Consider the following 19,152-nt stretch of genomic DNA (forward strand, 5'->3'; position numbering starts at 1 on the left):
TACTCAGGGACTAATTTTTCTGCAAGGAACCCAATGCCCACCTGGCTAGCAACTGAGGTTTGCAAAATCAATGTTAACTTGTAATGAGAATAGATACTGTTATAATTAAGTTTATGTATTTCTAGATGTAATTTAGTATACTGTGACCCTAACTAAAATTTTGATATACTTACTAAATGTCAATCATTGTTCTAAGTGATCCATTTAGTCTTCATAAGTAGAATTATTAACCATGCGTTACATATAATGAAACTAGAGCACAATCAACCACTGATTAAGAAACTTCCTCAAAGTCAACAGATTAAGGAGCAAAAAGGAATTCAAACCTAGACAGTCTGGGTTCAGAGTCTTCATGCTTAACCATTAAGCTACCCTGCCTTTCATATCTTAGAATTATTAATGGGATGGGTATTCTGAAGTAGGTTATCCAACTGAAAGCTACTTAATACCAAATACAGGACCACCACAATGACAGGGCTAATTCATATCCATAAAACAAAATCCTGTAACTAAACGAATTGTGACTTGTATTAGGTAGTCTAATTCTGCCATTAAAACATCTCTGGAGGGGGCGCCTGGTGGCTCAGTCAGTTAAGCATCTGACTTCGGCTCAGAGTTCGATCTGCTGGCTCAGGAGTTCGAGCCCTGCCATGGGCTCTGTGTCAACAGCTCAGATTCTGCATCTCCCTCCCTCTCTCTCTCTCTCTCTCTCTGCCCCTCCCTCTTTCACACTCTGTCTGTCAAAAATAGAAATTAAAAAAAAAATCTCTGGAATTCCCAATAGTGGCGAGTTGTCCTTTTCTTATGAATTATAGCACATGGGCCTGTTAATGTTTTTAAACACAAGAGACCAATAAAAAACAGCAACACAAAGACACAAGGGAAAAGACACAAGGGGCTAGTCCAATTAGGAATGATGACGAATATTCCAGGAAAGCAGAACCTGCTGATAATGTTTTGACTTTGGTGGGGAAGAGGCTGTCCAGAAGCTAATAGCATATAACTTAGGCTGATTCTGTTTATTAAACAACTTAAAAATCAAGTAAGGAGGGTTGCCTGTGTGGCAGTCAGTTAAGTGTCAAACTCTTGATTTTGGCTCAGGTCATGATCTCACAGTTCATGCCATCAAGCTCTGCACTGACAATGCGGAGTCTGCTTGGGATTCTCCTCTCTCTGCCCCTTCCCTGCTCATGCTCTCAAAATAAAATTTAAAAACCAAGTGGGGAGAAGAAATTTAAGCAAATGAGCTGTAACAATCAAGGTGATTTTTTCTATTTGTACTAAAGTTTAAATGAGGAGGTAGACTTAGTCATGCTATCTTTATTCTCGTTTTCCTGTCAAGTTTTTAGCCTCACTCCCTTAGTATGTATTATCCACTTACTAAAGAATGACTCTATCTCAGGGTCATAAAGATCAGCTAATCTGGGGCTTCCCAAATTGGGTGTCTCATGGAACACTGCTGCACAAGGTTTTAACAGGCAGACCATAACTTAGAGATTTTGGCCTGTTTTGAAGCAAAAAATAAGTTTCTTAGCTACATCCCTGCTCCAACCCTTAATATGCTCATGTCCAGAGCAAAGCTCCAAAAGCAGAATCTGCTTTGTAAAATTCCTCAAAATCACTGAAACACATTTTTGATGAATACATCCTACCATCTCGCAGGGCTAATAGTTTATATATAGAATACAAACAAGAGACCCAACATTTCTCTTGTCCTGGTCATTTAACCTCTTCTTGACAACTTCCAACAGCAAATGCACTACTTTATTTAACCTTCATTCTTGAAGAATAGTTTAATTGGATATAGAATTTTAGGTTGGTGATGTTTTCTTTCAGCACTTTTCATTCCTCTTCCCTTCTTTCTTGAGTGGTTCAGCTGAGAAACCCGCTCTACTTTTCATCCTATAGGTAAGAGGTCTCCCTTGCCCCAGTTCTTTCAAGGTTTTATCTTGGTTTTCTACAGTTTGAATAAGATATGTCTAAGTGTAGACTGTGGGGTTTTTTTTGTTTCGTTTTTTGTAATCCTGCCTCGTATTTGTTCTTGGAATTTCCTAATCAGTGGCTTGATGTCAGTCATTAATTTTGAAAATTCTTGGTCATTTCTTCTTCAAATACTTCTACTTCAATTGTTCTCCTGGTGTTCCAAGAATATGCATGACATCTTTCCAAAATGATCCCATAATTCTTGAATCTTCTGTGTTGGGCTTTTTTTTCCTTTTTGCATTTCAGTTTGGAAATTTCTATTGACCTATTACATAGCTGATAGGTCATTTCCCCAGCAATGTCCAATCTACCGAGGTGACCACCAAAGGCACTCATTTGTCAGTGTTTTTCATTTCTAGTATGGTACCTACTTTTCCATTAGAGTTATTAACATATTAATCAGTTACTTTAAACGCCTGGTCTGACATCTCCAAAAGTTGTGTCCTACATTAGTCTGTTTTGTCTCTTCAGACCTTTTCGTGACTTCTGACATGCCCTGTAATTTTTTCAAAAGCTGAACTTGATTATCAGGAACTGGGGTAAGTAGGCCTTTATTGTGAGGTTTTATCTTAATCTGGCCAAGAGTTGGGCTGTGTTTGCTGTAGATACAGACGGCAGAGGCTGAAACTCATTACTTTAATAGTTCTTTCATATTAATGTCATTTCAAACTAGCAGAATGGTCTTGTCACCTGTAACATACCCACTGGTCCTAGTTTTGCGCTCTTGCCTAAACCCAACTCATCTCTTCTGATAGTTTTCAAAGCATGTGAAGATAGGTAGCACAAGTCTGATCTCTGATATCCCCATTTCCTTCAACTGTTCTCCAAGGTATTTTGTTTCTATTTCTTTGCCATCCTGGCCCCTACCTCTGGATACGCTGTAGTTAATTCCATTAGCCAATGTGCAATCCAGAGTTGAATACAGAAACCCAGCTGTGACTGAACCAGCTTTCAAAGAAACAGAACTTACTTGGCATATTCTGAAAACTTGGTGTAGCTTAACCCTGTTTATACCAGCTACGTCACAATGCTAACTGCTACATGACCAGTGCTTTCTCTCATGAAGTGATGCCAAGCCATGTCCTAACTGTATTGATGCAGTGAGTTTAGGAGGAAATAACTGGAAGTTTTTAAGCAGAAAAAGTAATGCAAGATTCCCACAGATCCCCATTAATTTTGCACTGGTTGCGAACAAAGGTCATTAAACTGTGAATCACTGTTCGTCTCAGAGGTGGCCCTAATTCAACTTAAGTTGTAAGCAAATTTATGTGCATATGTGGATTTTTCAAAGATGCTGGCAACTCAGAAAAGGTTAACAACGTCTATGTTCTTCTCGTATTCTATAATCTTCCTGATTTTCATGAACACTCATTTTTTTTAAATAAAAAAACCCTAAACACACTTAACCATATTCCCAAAAGTCAAACAGTAACTAGAATTTTATGAAGAATTAGAATACAAAACATATTAACTGCAGCATAATGTTACGTCTAGCATCTAGTAAGTCATCAAACTGATCAAGTTTACTGATAATGAGCTGCCTTAATATCTATGCATTTTGTTGTATGTGCATTGTTTGAAAATGTATTGTTAAATGAATGTATTGCTTATTAATCCTAAAAACCTCCCAAGAATATTACTTTATATTAGAGTCAGATGACTGGATGGATCTTAGAAAGGTTCCAAGAAGAACAGGCTTTGCTCTGAAGCAGTTACTTTCTCCAAAAACTGATCTAAACATGACCAGATTCAGGAGATGCTTAAAAAAGAATTCTCGGGGCGCCTGGGTGGCTCGGTCGGTTAAGCATCCGACTTCGGCTCAGGTCATGATCTCACGGTCCGTGGGTTCGTGCCCCGCGTCGGGCTCTGTGCTGACAGCTCAGAGCCTGGAGCCTGTTTCAGATTCTGTGTCTCCCTCTGTCTGTGACCCTCCCCCATTCATGCTCTGTCTCTCTCTGTCTCAAAAATAAATAAACGTTAAAAAAAAAAATTTAAAAAAATAAATAAATAAATAAAAAAGAATTCTCATGTTAGGAAGTTAAGTCTGACAGAGCTCTAGGAGACTGTTAGTACAAATGATGCACAGTTCTCCTTAAACTTTTCATTTACTGAACTACGTGAGAGGTTCACATTTTACTTGAACAAGTCTGATGTGTGCAATGGTATTAAAATTATCAAGACTTAAGTTCTAGTTCTAACACAAATCTTACTTCAAAAGCAAGAAGTGGATAAATTAAATGGCATAGTTACAAGTAATACCACTACTCCCCTAATTACAATGGTGTGAAGGAATTAGACATAAAGAGGCAATGACTTTATTAAAATTTAAATATTCTTGATAGTACACATTCCTCCACAATTTTGTCACAGAGATCTAGTTCTTTAAATAGGTCCAACAGGTATAACTTATTTAACTTAATATGGATAAATGGTCTTTTTCCCCCTTAAAGCTCCACTCCTATTTGAAATAAAGGAAACAAAAAAAAAAATAAATGCTGGCCAGCAGCTGTCAATGTTTAGAAAATCACTTACACAATTTAAAAAAATGAAACTGAATATACACAACTACTTAAAAACAAAAGAGTGGAACAAGTACATCAAAATATTAATTAACAAATGTTTTCACTGGTTCATGTAAACCAGTGAATGTTTTTTTGTTATTTCTTTTTCAGTATTTTCTGGATTTTTTCTTCTCCTTTTAAGTAGGCTCCACGCCCAATGTGGGACTTGAACTCACAACCCTGAGATGAAGAGTCACATGCTCTACCGACTGATCCAGCCAGGCGCCCCTACTTTCTATAATAAACATGTATTGTTTTTATGCTGGGAGACTACTGTATGAAGAAAATGGCATATTGCTTTTATAAGCTGAATTAAGATAAAGTACTTAGAAATTCCCAAGTATAACATAAGGAATAGGGGGAAAAGTCAAGAGCACTGAACTTTAGAACGTTAATAGACCTTATAATACATCTACATCCTAAGGTTGAGAAAAGAACAGGTTTGATACTATACAATTTCTTCAAGTTCATATAGTAAATTCTAGAACCCATAACCCTTAAGTTCTAGGTTCATTAGTCTAAATCCATACTCTATTCATTGAAGACTAAGATATCCAAGTAGAATGTAAATTTGTACATACAGTATGGCTATTAACTGTTTTTCAAGATAAAATCTTTTTGTTTACTTATTTTGAGTGAGAGACGGGGTGGGGGGGGAGGGGCAGAGAGAGGGAGAGACAGAATCCCAAGCAAGCTCCACACTGTCAGTACAGAGTCTGACATGGGGCTCAATCTCATGAAACCATGAGATCATGACCTGAGCCGAGAGCAAGAGTTGGGATGCTTAACTGACTGAGCCACCCAGGCACTCCCCGCCCCCATTTTTTATTACAGTTTACAATGTTTCAAATCTATGATTTTCATAAGACAAATGTATGAAAATGTTCTCAGGAGCTAAGTGGTTTTAATGTATTCATTTAAATGGATTTTTCAAATTTCCTTGGAATATATTAGTATTTCTGAGCCTCAGTGTTCATTTGTAAAACATGTGTAACTATAGTTATCTACCTCATAGAGCTACAAATAAAAACTGGACCAATACTTAGAAAAATTTTGTTCTAAAATGTAATTTACTTTTATTCACATTTTTAGGAATGCATTACATGGAAGGATGGAGCACTGACTTACTATATTAAGTTTAAACTTCATCAGTAGCTTTACTTTTTCAGAATCCCACAAAGTAGCTCACTTGTCCCACTGTTTCAGTCTTATACTCCCATTTTACAGCCATTATGACTTTAATGCTATTGCTTATAGTTTGCTTGCTTACTTGCCTAGAATTCCCAACCATTCCTTTGTTGATAAGAATGAAAAAAGTAGAGAGCTTTCCCTAACAGGACTATGAGGACACTCTATCTGCTGATGGCTACTCATTAGGGGCGGGCTGGGACCTCCAGGTGTTTAGGCATTTTCAGCACATCACAATGCTGGGTTTTCTTTTTTCTAAAGTTTATTTATTTATTTTGAGGGAGACCGTGGCTGAGGGGAGTGTCAGGGGGAGAGGGAGAGAAAATCCCAAGCAGGCCACATGGTCAGCACAGTGCCTGACACAGGGCCTAATCCCATGAACCATGAGATCAAGACCTGAGTTGAAATCAAGAGTCGGACATTTAACTGACCGAGCCACCAGGCGCATCCTTTTTTCCCCTCAAGTTTACTTACTTTGAGAGGGAGAGTGAGAGAGAGAGAGAAAAGGAGACAGGTTTCTATGAACTATTTCCTAGGGGAAATTTCTTCCCTCTGATTCTACTTACATATTGTCTTTCTGAAAATGCTTGGTGGTTCTGGTGATATCATCTTATGTAACTACAGACTGTAAGTACAACCTGCCTGGGTTGTCAGTAAAGTGGGCAAGATCCAACATGGATTACAGCAGTGAGTGGTTTTCCAGATACAGATGATCACCATCACTCCTGGGCCTCACCAGGCAGAAGGAACACTGCTTTTCCTCTGCTCCAAGATCCCATACAGACAGGTTCCTCACCACTGCAATCTGGTCCAAGAAAGGAGATGCACAGGAGCTGACCCTCCTGGTTGTTTCCACTGGAGCACTCTTAGTTCCAACCTCCTGCTTCCAGGTGTTCAATGTGGGGCAAAGAACATTTGTGTAAACGCTCCCACCTGAAGAAGAGTAAATGCCAAGATGTGGTTCCTCTCAATTCCTGTTCCGTATCTGCCTTCTAAGAATACTGCCATAAGGGGCACCAAACTGCATTTCTTCTATTAGAGCAGAGCTATTACATATTTTATATATAGTAAATAAAATTTTTATTTCCCATATATCTATCTCTCCATTTTATCTATACCTATCTTTTAAGCAAGGCGGATCAATCATTACAAACAGAACTTTCTGTGACAATGAAAATGTTTTGTATCTACACTATCCAACAAAGTAGCCAAAAGCCACACGAGGCTATTGTGCATCTGAAATCTGGATAGTGCTGAGGATTTAAACTTTGTTTTATTTAATTTTAATTATTATTATTTTTTAGTTTATTTATTTTGAGAGAGCTAGCAGAGAGAGAATCCCAAGCAGGCTCCAGAGCATCAGAGCAGAGCCTGATGCAGGGCTCAAACCCACAAATTGAAATCATGACCTGAATCGAAATCAAGAGTCAAATGCTTAGCTGACTGAGCCACTCAGGCCCCTAATTTTAACTAATTTAAATAGCACAAACAGCAAAGGGCCTACTGAATAGTGCATGCAGCTATCTCTCTATATTTCACCTCAATTCCTTCATCTTGTCTTTCCATTTTATTTCTCTCCCCTCACTTACCCTCTTTTCATTAGATCTTTTTATTTTGCGTTTATGCAAATAAGATACGTAACATAATATATAAGGTATCTTTATATACATCTTTATTAGTTACACTAAGTTTTATATATTTATTCTAACATCTTAAAATAGAAGTCATGGGTAGAATGTCTGAACAACTATCCTGCTTTTGTTTTTTCTATGGAATAGAATGAAAATCTAAATCATCAAGGAAATCATGTGACACTTTGACTGCAAGTCTCTTAACGTAATCAACTACACTCCAGAACACTGGGGTGAAATATAGAAAACATTTTAGACTAACTTAATTTCTGAGACAATTACCTTCAAGAAATCATGAAAAATTACCAAAAGGGTGAATTGTACCTAATTTTGCAAATTATTACAGTATTGCAAATACCGTACCTAATTTTATTTATTTATTTGGTACCTAATTTTAAAGAGGTAGATTCCATAAACAGACAAGTAGGCCTTGATACAGATAAATCAGAATTTCAAAAAATGATTAAACATATTGTTTAAGAGTTTAGGAATCCAGGCACAATCCCTGAGATGCTAAGAATATAACTAGCAATATAAACATCTCCTTTTTTGAGAGGAACTATAGATACAGTAAGACAAGACACAGGCTGGCTAGAAAACCTCCACGTTTTCTTGTTTGGGCCGGAACTTCTGAGGTAGTTACTATAAGCTGGGCAGTTTTAAGCACCCAATTCATGTAAATCACATAATAAACATATAAAGCAGGTATAAGTATTATCCCTATTTTACAGACGAGGAAATTGATGTACAAAGAGGTCAAATGCTTTGCTGAATGTCAGTGAGCTAATAAGCGGTGAAGCCAGAATTTAAACTCCTATAATCGAGAGTCTTCACTCGTCATCACAAAGCTAAAGTACTTCCTGAAGTGTTCACTGCTCTAAGGCCAAAGTCACCTAAGAAAAACTTCTAACCACAGACCTATGTCCTGGCCTTATATCTTTAACACATAAAAACATTTTAATCTTTAATTCAGAATAAATATATTCTTAAGAAATCTAAAAAGCAAGCCAAAATAAGAAATGACAAGTCAAGTTTTTAAGAAATCCCATAGGATGAAACACTAAGATAAGAAAGATATATTATTTTAAAAATTAATTTTATAAGAATCTGATGAACAACTTCCAAGAATGGCTGATGTTAAAAAAATAAAGAGGTTTAGGGGTGCCTAGGTGGCTCAGTCGGTTAAGCATCCCCAAACTTTTGATTTCAGCTTGGGTCATGACCTCACGGTTTGTGGGATGGAACCCTGTGTTAGACTCCGCACCAACAGCACAGAGCCTGCTTAGGATTCTCTCTCTCTCTCTCTCTCTCTCTCTCACTGCCCCTCCCCCCTTTCAAAATTAACAAACTTAAAAAAATAAAGTGATGAAGTAGTACCAAAATTAACATGATCAAAAATGCTGATGCTACATTGTCAAAAATATTACAGCTCATAAAAAAAAATACTTCAGAGCTTAGAAGTAAAGCTTATACACAGCAGAAATAAATACCATAAATTATTCATGCTGTAGTAAAAAACTGTATTTACTGGACCTTACTTAAATACTCTTTATTTTAAAAATAAGAAATATAAAGACACATTATAGGTCTTACTGTAGTTACATGTTGTTTACTGAAATGATGCTTAGATTCTTTCTCAGAGCCCATTGCTTTCATCAGACATACACTTTCACATATTTACTTGCATAATTCCTAAACCCATGGATTAGAAAAAGTAATGTAAAACCAGGGAGAGCAAAAGCTTTAAGCACTCATTGCAGAAAAAAAAAAAAAAAAGATAAACAAAAAAAACCACATTAAGGTTTATAAAACTTAGTGTCTAATTAAACAGTATTTTACATTTACATTAAATAGGTCCAAACACTGCTGCAGATTGTATCAAGCTTTTCGAGGTGTAACTAACTTGTTAGGAACATTTATACTTGATTCTCCTATGGGTCACTTCAACAGGGAACCTGTGCCTGCTGGGACTCCCAATACCATGATGATCCAGGGACTGCAATAACCAAATCAGTACTGAATGCTGCGGTTGGTGTGCTGGCAAAACAGAGGTAAGGTTCCAGCCAGATCTGGGCTGACTTGTCAAACTCACAAAACTCTGGCACTACCATCTCCTCTGACTGATTTCCTTCTGACTTGTCCCAGAATGGGAGGATCTGTGAGTTGTCCAAGTAAAAGCTGTAATAAATCCCTTTGTTTCAACAGAGTCCCATAAAAAGGTGAGAAAACAATCTCCACTCCCAACATCAGACAAGCAGGCTGTAAGGAAGAATATAACAAAAACAACAAACTCAAGGGAAGAGGCACCTGGGTGGCTCAGTCAGTTGAGTACCCAGTTTTTACATTGGCTCAGGTTGTGATTCTGGGGTCATGGGATCAAGCCCCATGTGAGGCTCTGCACTGAGTGTGGAGCCTGCTTAGGATTCTCTCTCTCTTCCTGTGCCCCTCTCCCACATACTCTAGTCAAAAAAAAAAAAAAAAAAAAGTTTGGAGCATCTGAGGGGCACAGTTGGTTAAGTGTCAGACTTTAACTATTTGTCTATTTGTGAGCTCGAGTCCCGCACAAGGCTCTGGGCTCTCTGTGCAGAGGCAGCTTCAGATCCTTTGTCCCTCTCTCTCTCTGCCCCTCCCCAGTTTGCACGCATGCTCTCGCTCTCAAAAATGAGCATTTAAAAAAAATACAAGGGATGGGGCACCTGCATCCAACTTCGGCTCAGGTCTGATCTCCCTGTTTGAGTTCGAGCCTGTGTCAGGCTGTGTGCTGACAGCTCAGAGCCTAGAGCCTGCTTCAGATTCTGTGTATCCCTCTCTCTCTGACCCTACCCCACTCTTAACTCTCTCTCAAAAATAAACCCTAAAACATATATTTTTTAAACACTCTAGGGAAACTAAAGGAAGATTATAGACATGAGGAAAAATGAAAAAAGATAAACATGAAGTCAAGATTCAGAATACTCAATATACACGTAAGTTAAAGAGAGGGGTGCCTGGGTGGCTCAGTCTTTTTGGCGTCTGACTTTGGCTCAGGTCATGATCTCACAGTTCATGGGTTCAAGCCGTGTATCGGGCTCTGTGCTGACAGCTCAGAGCCTGGAGTTTGCTTCGGATCCTGTGTCTCCCTCTCTCTCTGCCCATCCCCCATCCCCTCTCTCTCAAAAATAAACATTAAAATTTTTTTAACTTAAAAAAAAAGGAGAAACCATAAAAAATCAGAAGCAAAAATAAAAGGCGACTTAGATCTTTGCAATTAAAGGGAACATCAACATCAAACAAAATTACTTTTTTAAATGTTGATTTATTTTTTAAGAGGGGAGGCAGAGAGAGAGGGAGGCAGAGAGAGAGGGAGACAGAGAATCCGAAGCAAAAGCCTGATGTGGGGCTCCAACTCGTGAACTGTGAGATCATGACCTGAGCCAAAGCAGGACACCCAACCAACTGAGCCATCCAGGCACCCCTCAAACATCAGGCAAAATTAAAAGACCAATATCCTATGTATGTGTAGGCAAAGTGTTAAATGTGCAAGAGAAAGCAAAAATACATTAACTAGGCCAAAAGAAAAAAAGAAAAGACATGATCCAAGAATTCTACATTCAGTGAAGCAGTCAGTGATGGGTGAGCAAAAAAGGAAGCTGTTCTCAGACATGCAAGGACTTTTTGTTACTTTTCATGACTGCTATATCCTGTCCTTTATTTTGACATAGTTGACAGAAATAGCTATTCACGTAAATTTTTTCATGACAAATAATACATGAATGGCAATAACACAAAAAAAATAGGATTCTTTACACACCAATAAAAGGATCTAAGATCCTATAAACAAAATTGGGTCTATAAAAAGGAAGGGAAGAGAGTAAGGGGCTATTATTTCAAATTATGCATTTTCAGTATCAATAGCAGATTTTGGTTTTTATCTTCCATTCTGGATTTTTGGTATTTTCCATTTTCCCCAATGCACAAATGTGTATGTATGTATACACACACACACACACACACACACACACACACACACACACACAAATATATATATATGAGCAAATACATTTGTGAAAATGTTAAGATAAAAAAGTATATATGTTCTAGCAGTTTTCCAGAAAATGAAAAAGACTGCTCTCAAAACAGTGTGTTCCCTTTACATCAGAAACATTCAAGTAGAGAATGTGTTTTGGGAAATGTTCTAGAATAATTTCCAGCACTGGTGCATTAAATTATCTCCAAACTCTTTTTAATAACAAGTATCAACTTTAGACTATATCTATCTATCTATCTATCTATCTATCTATCTATCTATCTATCTATCATCCCTTTATAACAACGATGAAACAAACAGCCCATTTAAAAAATAGACAAAGGACTTGAACAGACATTTCTCCAAGATGATAAACAAATAGCCAATCAATTAGGATGGCTACTATCAACAAAAACCCAAATAAAAAGTGCTGTCAAGGATGTGAGGAAATAAGAACCCTGTGCATTTTTGGTAGTAACATAAAATGGTGCAATTGTTATGAATGGTATGCTATGGTACATCAGTTTCTCAAAAAATTTGAAAATAGAATTGTCATATGATCCAGCAATACCATTTCTGGGTATAAACCCAAAAGACCTGAAAGTAAGGACTCAAAATAGATACATGCTAAGACCCCATGTTCATAGCAGCATTATTCACAACAGCAATAAAGTGGAACCAACCCAAGTATCCAAAGACACATGGGAAAACAAAATGTGGTATATACATACCATGGAGTATTTCAGCCTTAAAAGGGAAGAAAGTTCTGGCACACGTTACAACACCAATAAACCTAGAGTACATTATGCTGAGTGAAGTAAGCCAATCACAAAAAGTGCATGATTCTACTTATATTAGGTACCTAGTCAAATTCAGAGACAGAAAGAATGGTGGTTGTCAGGGCTGGGGACAGTAGGGAATGAAGAGCTGCGTAATGGGTATGAGTTTCAGTTTGCAAGATAAAAGAATTCTGGAGATACGCTGCCCAACAACGAGAATGTATTTAACACTACTGAAGCATACACTTAAAAATGGTTAAGACAGTCACAGCACCTGGATGGCTCAGTGGGTTAAACATCCTTGACCCTTGATTTTAGCTCAGGTCATGATCTCACAATCATGAGATCAAGCTCCACCATCAGGCTCCCTGGTGGGCATGGTGGCCTGCTTAAGATCCTTTCTCTCCCTCCCTCTACACACTCTCTTTCAAAAAATAAAACTTAAAAAAATGTTTTTAAATAGTTAAGATGGTCAATTTTACGTGTATTTTACCACATGTTTTTTAAGTTTTTAAATTTATTTTGAGAGAGAGAGAAAGTGTAGGAGGGGCAGAGACACGGGGAGACATTGTTAGAGTGGAGCTCAAATTCAGGAACCATGAGGTCATGACCCGAGCCAAAGAGTTGGATGCTTACCGACTGAGCCACCCCGGTGCCCCAACTACGGTTTTTTAAAATACAAAAGCAAAAAATGTACCATCACTTTAATGGCTCCCAGAATTTGCCCTACCAACTAGCTACTCTGAGAGCATTATGCAATTTAAATGACCTGATAAAAGGAAAAGAGCAGAAAAAATCATTATGTAAAAATAAGGGTTTCTGATACTTATTATCAACTGTCTTCACACACGTTGTGTCATTATGAATTTATATCAATTAATATGCAGTTGAGACGTCTCCACTTCCACCTCCCTTTGTCACCAGACAGAATATCATTTTGTTTTCTTAAATTCTAGAAGACTGAGCATTAAAATTACCTTTGCCTCACTGCTTTCATTTTTTCCCCCTACATCTAGGACTTTATGAAAAAATGATCACAGTGTCTGGGTAGCTCAGTCGGTTAAGCGTCCAACTTCAGCTCAGGTCATGATCTCACGGTTCGTGGGCTCAAGTCCCACGTCGGGCTCTGTGCTGACAGCTCAGAGCTGGAGCCTGCTTAGATTCTGTATCTCCCTCTCTCTCTCTGCCCCTCCCCAAGCCGTGCTCTGTCTCTCAAAAATAAACAAACATTAAAAAAAAGAAAAAATTATCAAAAATAAGCAAGGATTTACCTAAAGTGCAATTCAAAACCATGTTTTTCTAATAACAAGAAACTGGAAAAAACAAACGCTAAACAGTAAATAGCTGGTTAAGGAAATACTTCATTTTAGATAATGAGAATATAATCATGAGAAAATGTTTACTGTAAATGTGTAAAAAAGACTACATAAAATAGCATACACTGGGATTCCATCTCTCAAATCTTATCAATGGTTCTTTAGGAGGTAATGAGATTTTAGGTGGCATCTGTGTGTGCTTATGAATGGTTTCTAAACTATGAGGAACATGTACTACTTTTACAACTAGAAAAACTCTGGTGTCAACTATATTTCAATTTTTTAAGAAAGCCAAAAAAAAAAAAAAACCCTTTAATTCACTCATATGCCAGTTATCTCAATAAAGCTGGGAAAAAAATAAAAATAATATACCTCACTGCACAAAAATGAAAGTGAAAAAGTTAAAAAAATTTGACCTGCCTAAAACCAAATCATCCTCCTCAGCAAAACTAGTCCCTTATTTTAGTATCCTTTTAGTCAATGCCAGTTTCATTTGCCCCATGGTTTCCAAAATTTCATTTATCACTGATTCCTTCTACTCTCTATGCTCAGACGCAGTTAAATTATGATTCAATTGTTCCCATCCCGCCCACTCCTTTATTTTCTCAGTGCTATCACCAAGTAAGGTTCAGGCCTACATTATCCACAATATAAAACTTTCTAATTAAGCTCTGTTTCCCTATTGAAATTTGTCCCCATTGTAATCCACTCAGCAACTTCAATCAGGCTGTCAAACACTGCCACTGCCACCATTCCTCTCCATCCTTTGGACTGTTACAACCAGCAGCTCAAGCTGCTACAATGAAGGTAAACACCTCCAGCAATAAAATTTTAATTTAAAATTTTCAGTACTATTTAAAACATTATTTCCTATAGTAAGAGAGTTAATATTAGAAATTTCTAATCATTAAATATCTTAGGGAAAGGGCAGCTGGGTGGCTCAATTGGTTAAGTGTCCAACTCTTGATTTTGGCTCAGCTCACGATCTCACATGAGTCTGAGCCCCACATTGGGCTCTGTGCTGACAACGCAGAGTCCTCTTGGGATTCTCCCTCTCTCAGCCCTTCCACCCACTTGCGCTGTTGCTGTCTCTCACAATAAATAAATTAAAAACAAACAAACAATAAATGCCTCAGGTAAAACAAAATTTTTCTTAAGCATTTAAAAAATGAAAATTAGGTTAAGCATCGGGGGGCTCAATCCCACAAACCTTGAGATAACGACCTGAGCTAAAATCAAGAGTTGGACAATTGATCAACTGAGCCATCCAGGTGCCCGAGAAAATAAAGTTTTATGAAATTAAATACTTTTGAAAATCTAGGAAAATACCATCTAGCAGATAGAGGGGAAGGATAACAAGAGTAAACAGTACATTCAGAAACAGGTAAAAGGCCAAGTAAATTAAGAAACATCTACTTAGCAAAATGGCATGAGAAATATCAAGTATGAAAGCTATTAAATATGTATAAAGTGGGAAGAAAGTAAAAATTCATGTATACAATAATCATTATTTAAATTGTAGATACAAACAATACCAAAAATAATACAAACAAAAATCTGCATAAGTAAAGGTGGGTAAGACAAATTGGCCAATAGAATAGAAAAGGGACTAACTACATTCCCATGTGTACACACACACACACACACACACACACACACACACACGAATTAAGTATAACAGAAATGGCACTTCACAACATAATAAGAGACAGACTGAGTCATTGATTAATCATTAATACATGACAAGGGACATTCACTATCACTTTCAATTAGATCTCTATGTCACATCATAAACAAAAAAAAATCCTAATGGATAAAAATATTAGGGGAAAAAACAAAGAAAAATAGCAAAGTATTTTTACAGTAATGAATTAAGAAGACCACCTTAACTATATCCAGAAAGCCCAAAATCTACAAAAACAAAGACAAATATTAACATACAAACTTAGAACCAAAGAGAAAAGTAGTTAAAGGATATAGGAAATTTGAAATGGAAAAAAATGGCTAGATTTTTTTTTTTTTTAAGTAGGCTTCATGCCTGACACTGCTTCATGCCCATCACAGGACCCAAACTCACGACCCTGAAATCAAGCAACTGAGCCACCCAGGCGCCGGGCAAGAAATATTTTTAAAAGATGACCAATCTGAGTGAACAAAAAAATAATTTTTAAAGTATCAGATATGCAAAAATTTAAAAGATCACCGATAGTAAGTGCTAGGTTACACAGGAAAAGATGTACTCCTACGATACGGAGTTTAAAAAGGCAGAACCTGGGGCACCTGGGTAACTCAGCTGGTTAAGTGTCCGACTTCAGCTCAGAGCCTGGAGCCTGCTCCGGATTCTGTGTCTCCCTCTCTCTCTCTCCCTCCCCTGCTCACACTCTTGTCTTTCTCTCAGAAATAAACATTAAAAAAAAAAAAAAAAAAAAAGGCAGAGCCTTTACACCTGAAACTAATATAACACTGCATCAACTATATTCACACATACATACATACATAAATAGATGCAGCACAAAAAAATTTAAAAAATTAAAACGGCAGAACGCTTTGGTGGGCTTGAGTATACTGTCAACACTTAAACATACATTCCCTTGGACCCAGATTATTTTATTCTGCTTCTAAGAATCAATCCCACAGATATACCTGCACAACTATACAGGCCTGATCACCAGGATGGGATGTTCTCTGCAGCACTATATATAATGCACAAAACTAATAAAAGCAACTCAGTGGCTGCAATCTAACACCATGAGAAGAGGGACAGACTTAAATAAACAACATTCATACAACTAATATTATGCCTCATTTTTAAAAATGAGCTAAATAAGAATATACTGATGTAAGACTGCAAAAGATAAACACAGTCCTCTATGAAGTCCATCCTGACTTCCAAACCTTAGAACTACAATTTAAGAGCCATCAATCGAATTGTGAGAGACAATTTTCTATGTAAAACTACTCCATAAACTAGACAATTTTCTATGGAATCCTAGCACACTGTCAGTGTACAATGACATGATAGGGATTTGATAAAAGCATGTTTTCTTATACTGACTGCATCATGAAAAAGAATCCAAAATTGAGCATCAAAGACATTACCTTACTGAATGTGAAAGAATTTCTGATCTCTGTATTTTTCCCTCTCCAACAGTATCAAAATCAAAATGTCACTTTACGTTTCCTATCCGTGAATGCCTTCCAAAATAAGCTAGGTGAACAAAAGTTAATGCAATAATTTTAACTTCTAAACGGTGAAATATGATTTCTACAACAATCTATGACATGTATTTTATAAATACAAATTAGATTAATAGTCCATTTAGACCGTAATCTGCTTAATAACCAGCTAAAGTTCCAAAAATGATTCATAATACCCAAAATTTTTAAAACCACTTCATCTTTTCATTCATTACAAATGCTTTAACAGCAACCTCCTTAAAAAACATGAAATAGACAATCCCTGAACTGATACTTTAAATTTTTGTTCCATTTAAAGAAAAAAAAAAAAACCAAAAAACGAAAAACCAATGACTCATCAATACCTGGTCAATGACAGGTGATGCTCAAAGATGCAGATAACTGAAAACTGTTTGATGACATCACAGCTTACATGGGAAGCATAAATCTTGACCTCTCTGTCTCAACTTCAAAGTGATGCCACCTACTTGACACAAAAAATGTCTAAATATCTAAAATCATTTCCATAATCTTCTGAGAAAGAAATCAGTTATAAATGATAATTTACAGAGGTTCTGTGGAATGACTTCCTGATTTATCAGAGATCTAAATTTTTTTTTACTTGTAAAAACATGTTTAGCATAATTTAGGTCGTCTCTTTTTACTATGATAATATCCACGCTGAAAAACAAAAACGTTCCTAGAATACTTTAAGACAGTGATTTCTCTGAAGAGTAGATTCCTCTGAAGAGAGAGGAAGCAGAAAGAACTGGATAGGGTTTCAGTTTTTGCTTTGATCTTACATTTCTTTAAGTAAAACCTGGAAGCAAATGTGTCTTTTGGAGGCGGAGTCCCTGGGTTCTTAACAATTTACAATCTCTTTGTGACCTTGGGCAAGTTATGTAATTTCCCTGTGCCTCAGTTTCTTTACCTGTAAAGTGGGGATAAATCTTCCTGCTATGTAGGATTACATGAGCTGACAGATGTGACATGCTTACAATAGCACCTGACACATGGTAAATGTTACTGTTACTGTTATCATCAACCTCATCACCAGAACTATCAACTACACAATCTAGCTTAAAGGAACTGGGAAAAGAGGTAACTGGAGGGTGACATCTGATCTATTCCTACACTTATATTTCAAACATAAATTCTATTTTTGTAACCAGTAATAAATAACCAACTTAAGTGAAAAAGCATACAGTAGAAAAGCAAAGTTTCAGTCTTAAATCTTCAAAAACATGAGACGATACAGGCTTTGGAGTTTGATATTTATTTTTAGCAGGAAGAATATGCTAATGATGATGACATCGTTAGAAGATACGCCCATGTCCAATACCTGCAACAGAAGCTCAATAGAAGTTAAAGAAACCATACCAAAAGACTAAAGACAAGAATTGCACATTACTTACCCTTAATTCTGCTAACAGTAAAACAAGTACAGTAGGTTTAAGACAAGTTGCATCACAAGATCAAAACTGGCAAGTTACGTATCACATGTATCTTTTTAAAACTGTTTACCTTTTCCTTTTTATGTACAATTGGGAAACCTTTCTAAAGGTGGAGCATGGTGCCAACAACTTTGCTCCACACTGAAAAGGGGTAATGCTAAACGAAGAGCTGAGAATTTGGGGTGGGAAAGCTCTTGATCAAACAGCAGGTCTCACAAGTAGAAGGGACAATCCTCTTTGGCATAGAGACTGCTAAAACAAGAACACTACTAAAAGCAACTTAATAAAGGCAGTATCCTAACAGACCTACAAATTTACAGAGAACGGTTTAAATAAAGGGATCCAGACAAGTTAGAAATTCTATTACATCGAATTACAATAGGAAATTGCTACAGCAATAAACAATTTAAACAAGAACTGGTCAAAAAAGATTCTTAAAAAAAACAAAAACAAAAACAAATCTGGCCCATCTACCAACAACAGCTACTCTGCTCAAAGAAAATATGAGAATGTTTCTTTTTTCACCCTGCACCTCCAGATTCATCAACTGTAGCAATCACCATTTAATTTAAAGGAGCGACTTTCTACCTAAGGGTGTGTATGAGCCAGGAGTGAGGTGGCAATATGTTAAGCATCAGAATCAGGGATGGAACAAAAGAGTAACTTGAAGACTGACTTTGTGAACAAAACTGATGAATTGTTCAGGGACTGGGAGAGGGGACTAGCATACCCACAACAAATTCTATGCCAGAAAAACTCTTTTTATTTCTTAACTGTATACCTAAAAGCCTGCATGTACTCTAAACAGGAATTCAATAAATCCAACCATAATTTACTATAGATGACACCAGACTTCATACTAACTGCTATTTTCCCACTAGTTTTGTTCTTGAAGAGTTTAAACTCTTATGATGAATTACTATTACTGGGATTTCACATCAATAATTTTAAAAAGCAGCCCGTTTCTGTAATTCCACATTTCTAAGTTTACTTAGGTTGACTTGGTTCAAGTAGAAAGAAGCCCTTTCCTGCAAGGAGAAGCTTACCTGGGTCACTG

General features: G+C 36.9%; 1 protein-coding gene across 7 annotated transcripts in view; it reads right to left on the minus strand.

Moving 5' to 3' along the window:
- The window catches only part of RPRD1A (regulation of nuclear pre-mRNA domain containing 1A), a 69,732-nt gene that overhangs the window by 19,997 nt on the left and 30,583 nt on the right, over positions 1 to 19,152 (minus strand). Inside the window, exon 7 of one of the 7 annotated variants that reach the window (XM_015541379.2) lies at positions 15,952 to 17,983. The exons of the other annotated variants lie outside the window; for them this stretch is intronic. Within the exon in view, the coding sequence (XP_015396865.1) occupies positions 17,870 to 17,983 (114 nt within the window). The 3' untranslated portion in view covers positions 15,952 to 17,869. Of the gene's footprint in view, positions 1 to 15,951; positions 17,984 to 19,152 lie in introns of those variants that run through there. 7 annotated transcript variants of the gene reach the window in all.

Source organism: Panthera tigris, chromosome D3 (assembly GCF_018350195.1).
Source record: "Panthera tigris isolate Pti1 chromosome D3, P.tigris_Pti1_mat1.1, whole genome shotgun sequence".
Lineage (NCBI taxonomy): Eukaryota > Metazoa > Chordata > Mammalia > Carnivora > Felidae > Panthera > Panthera tigris.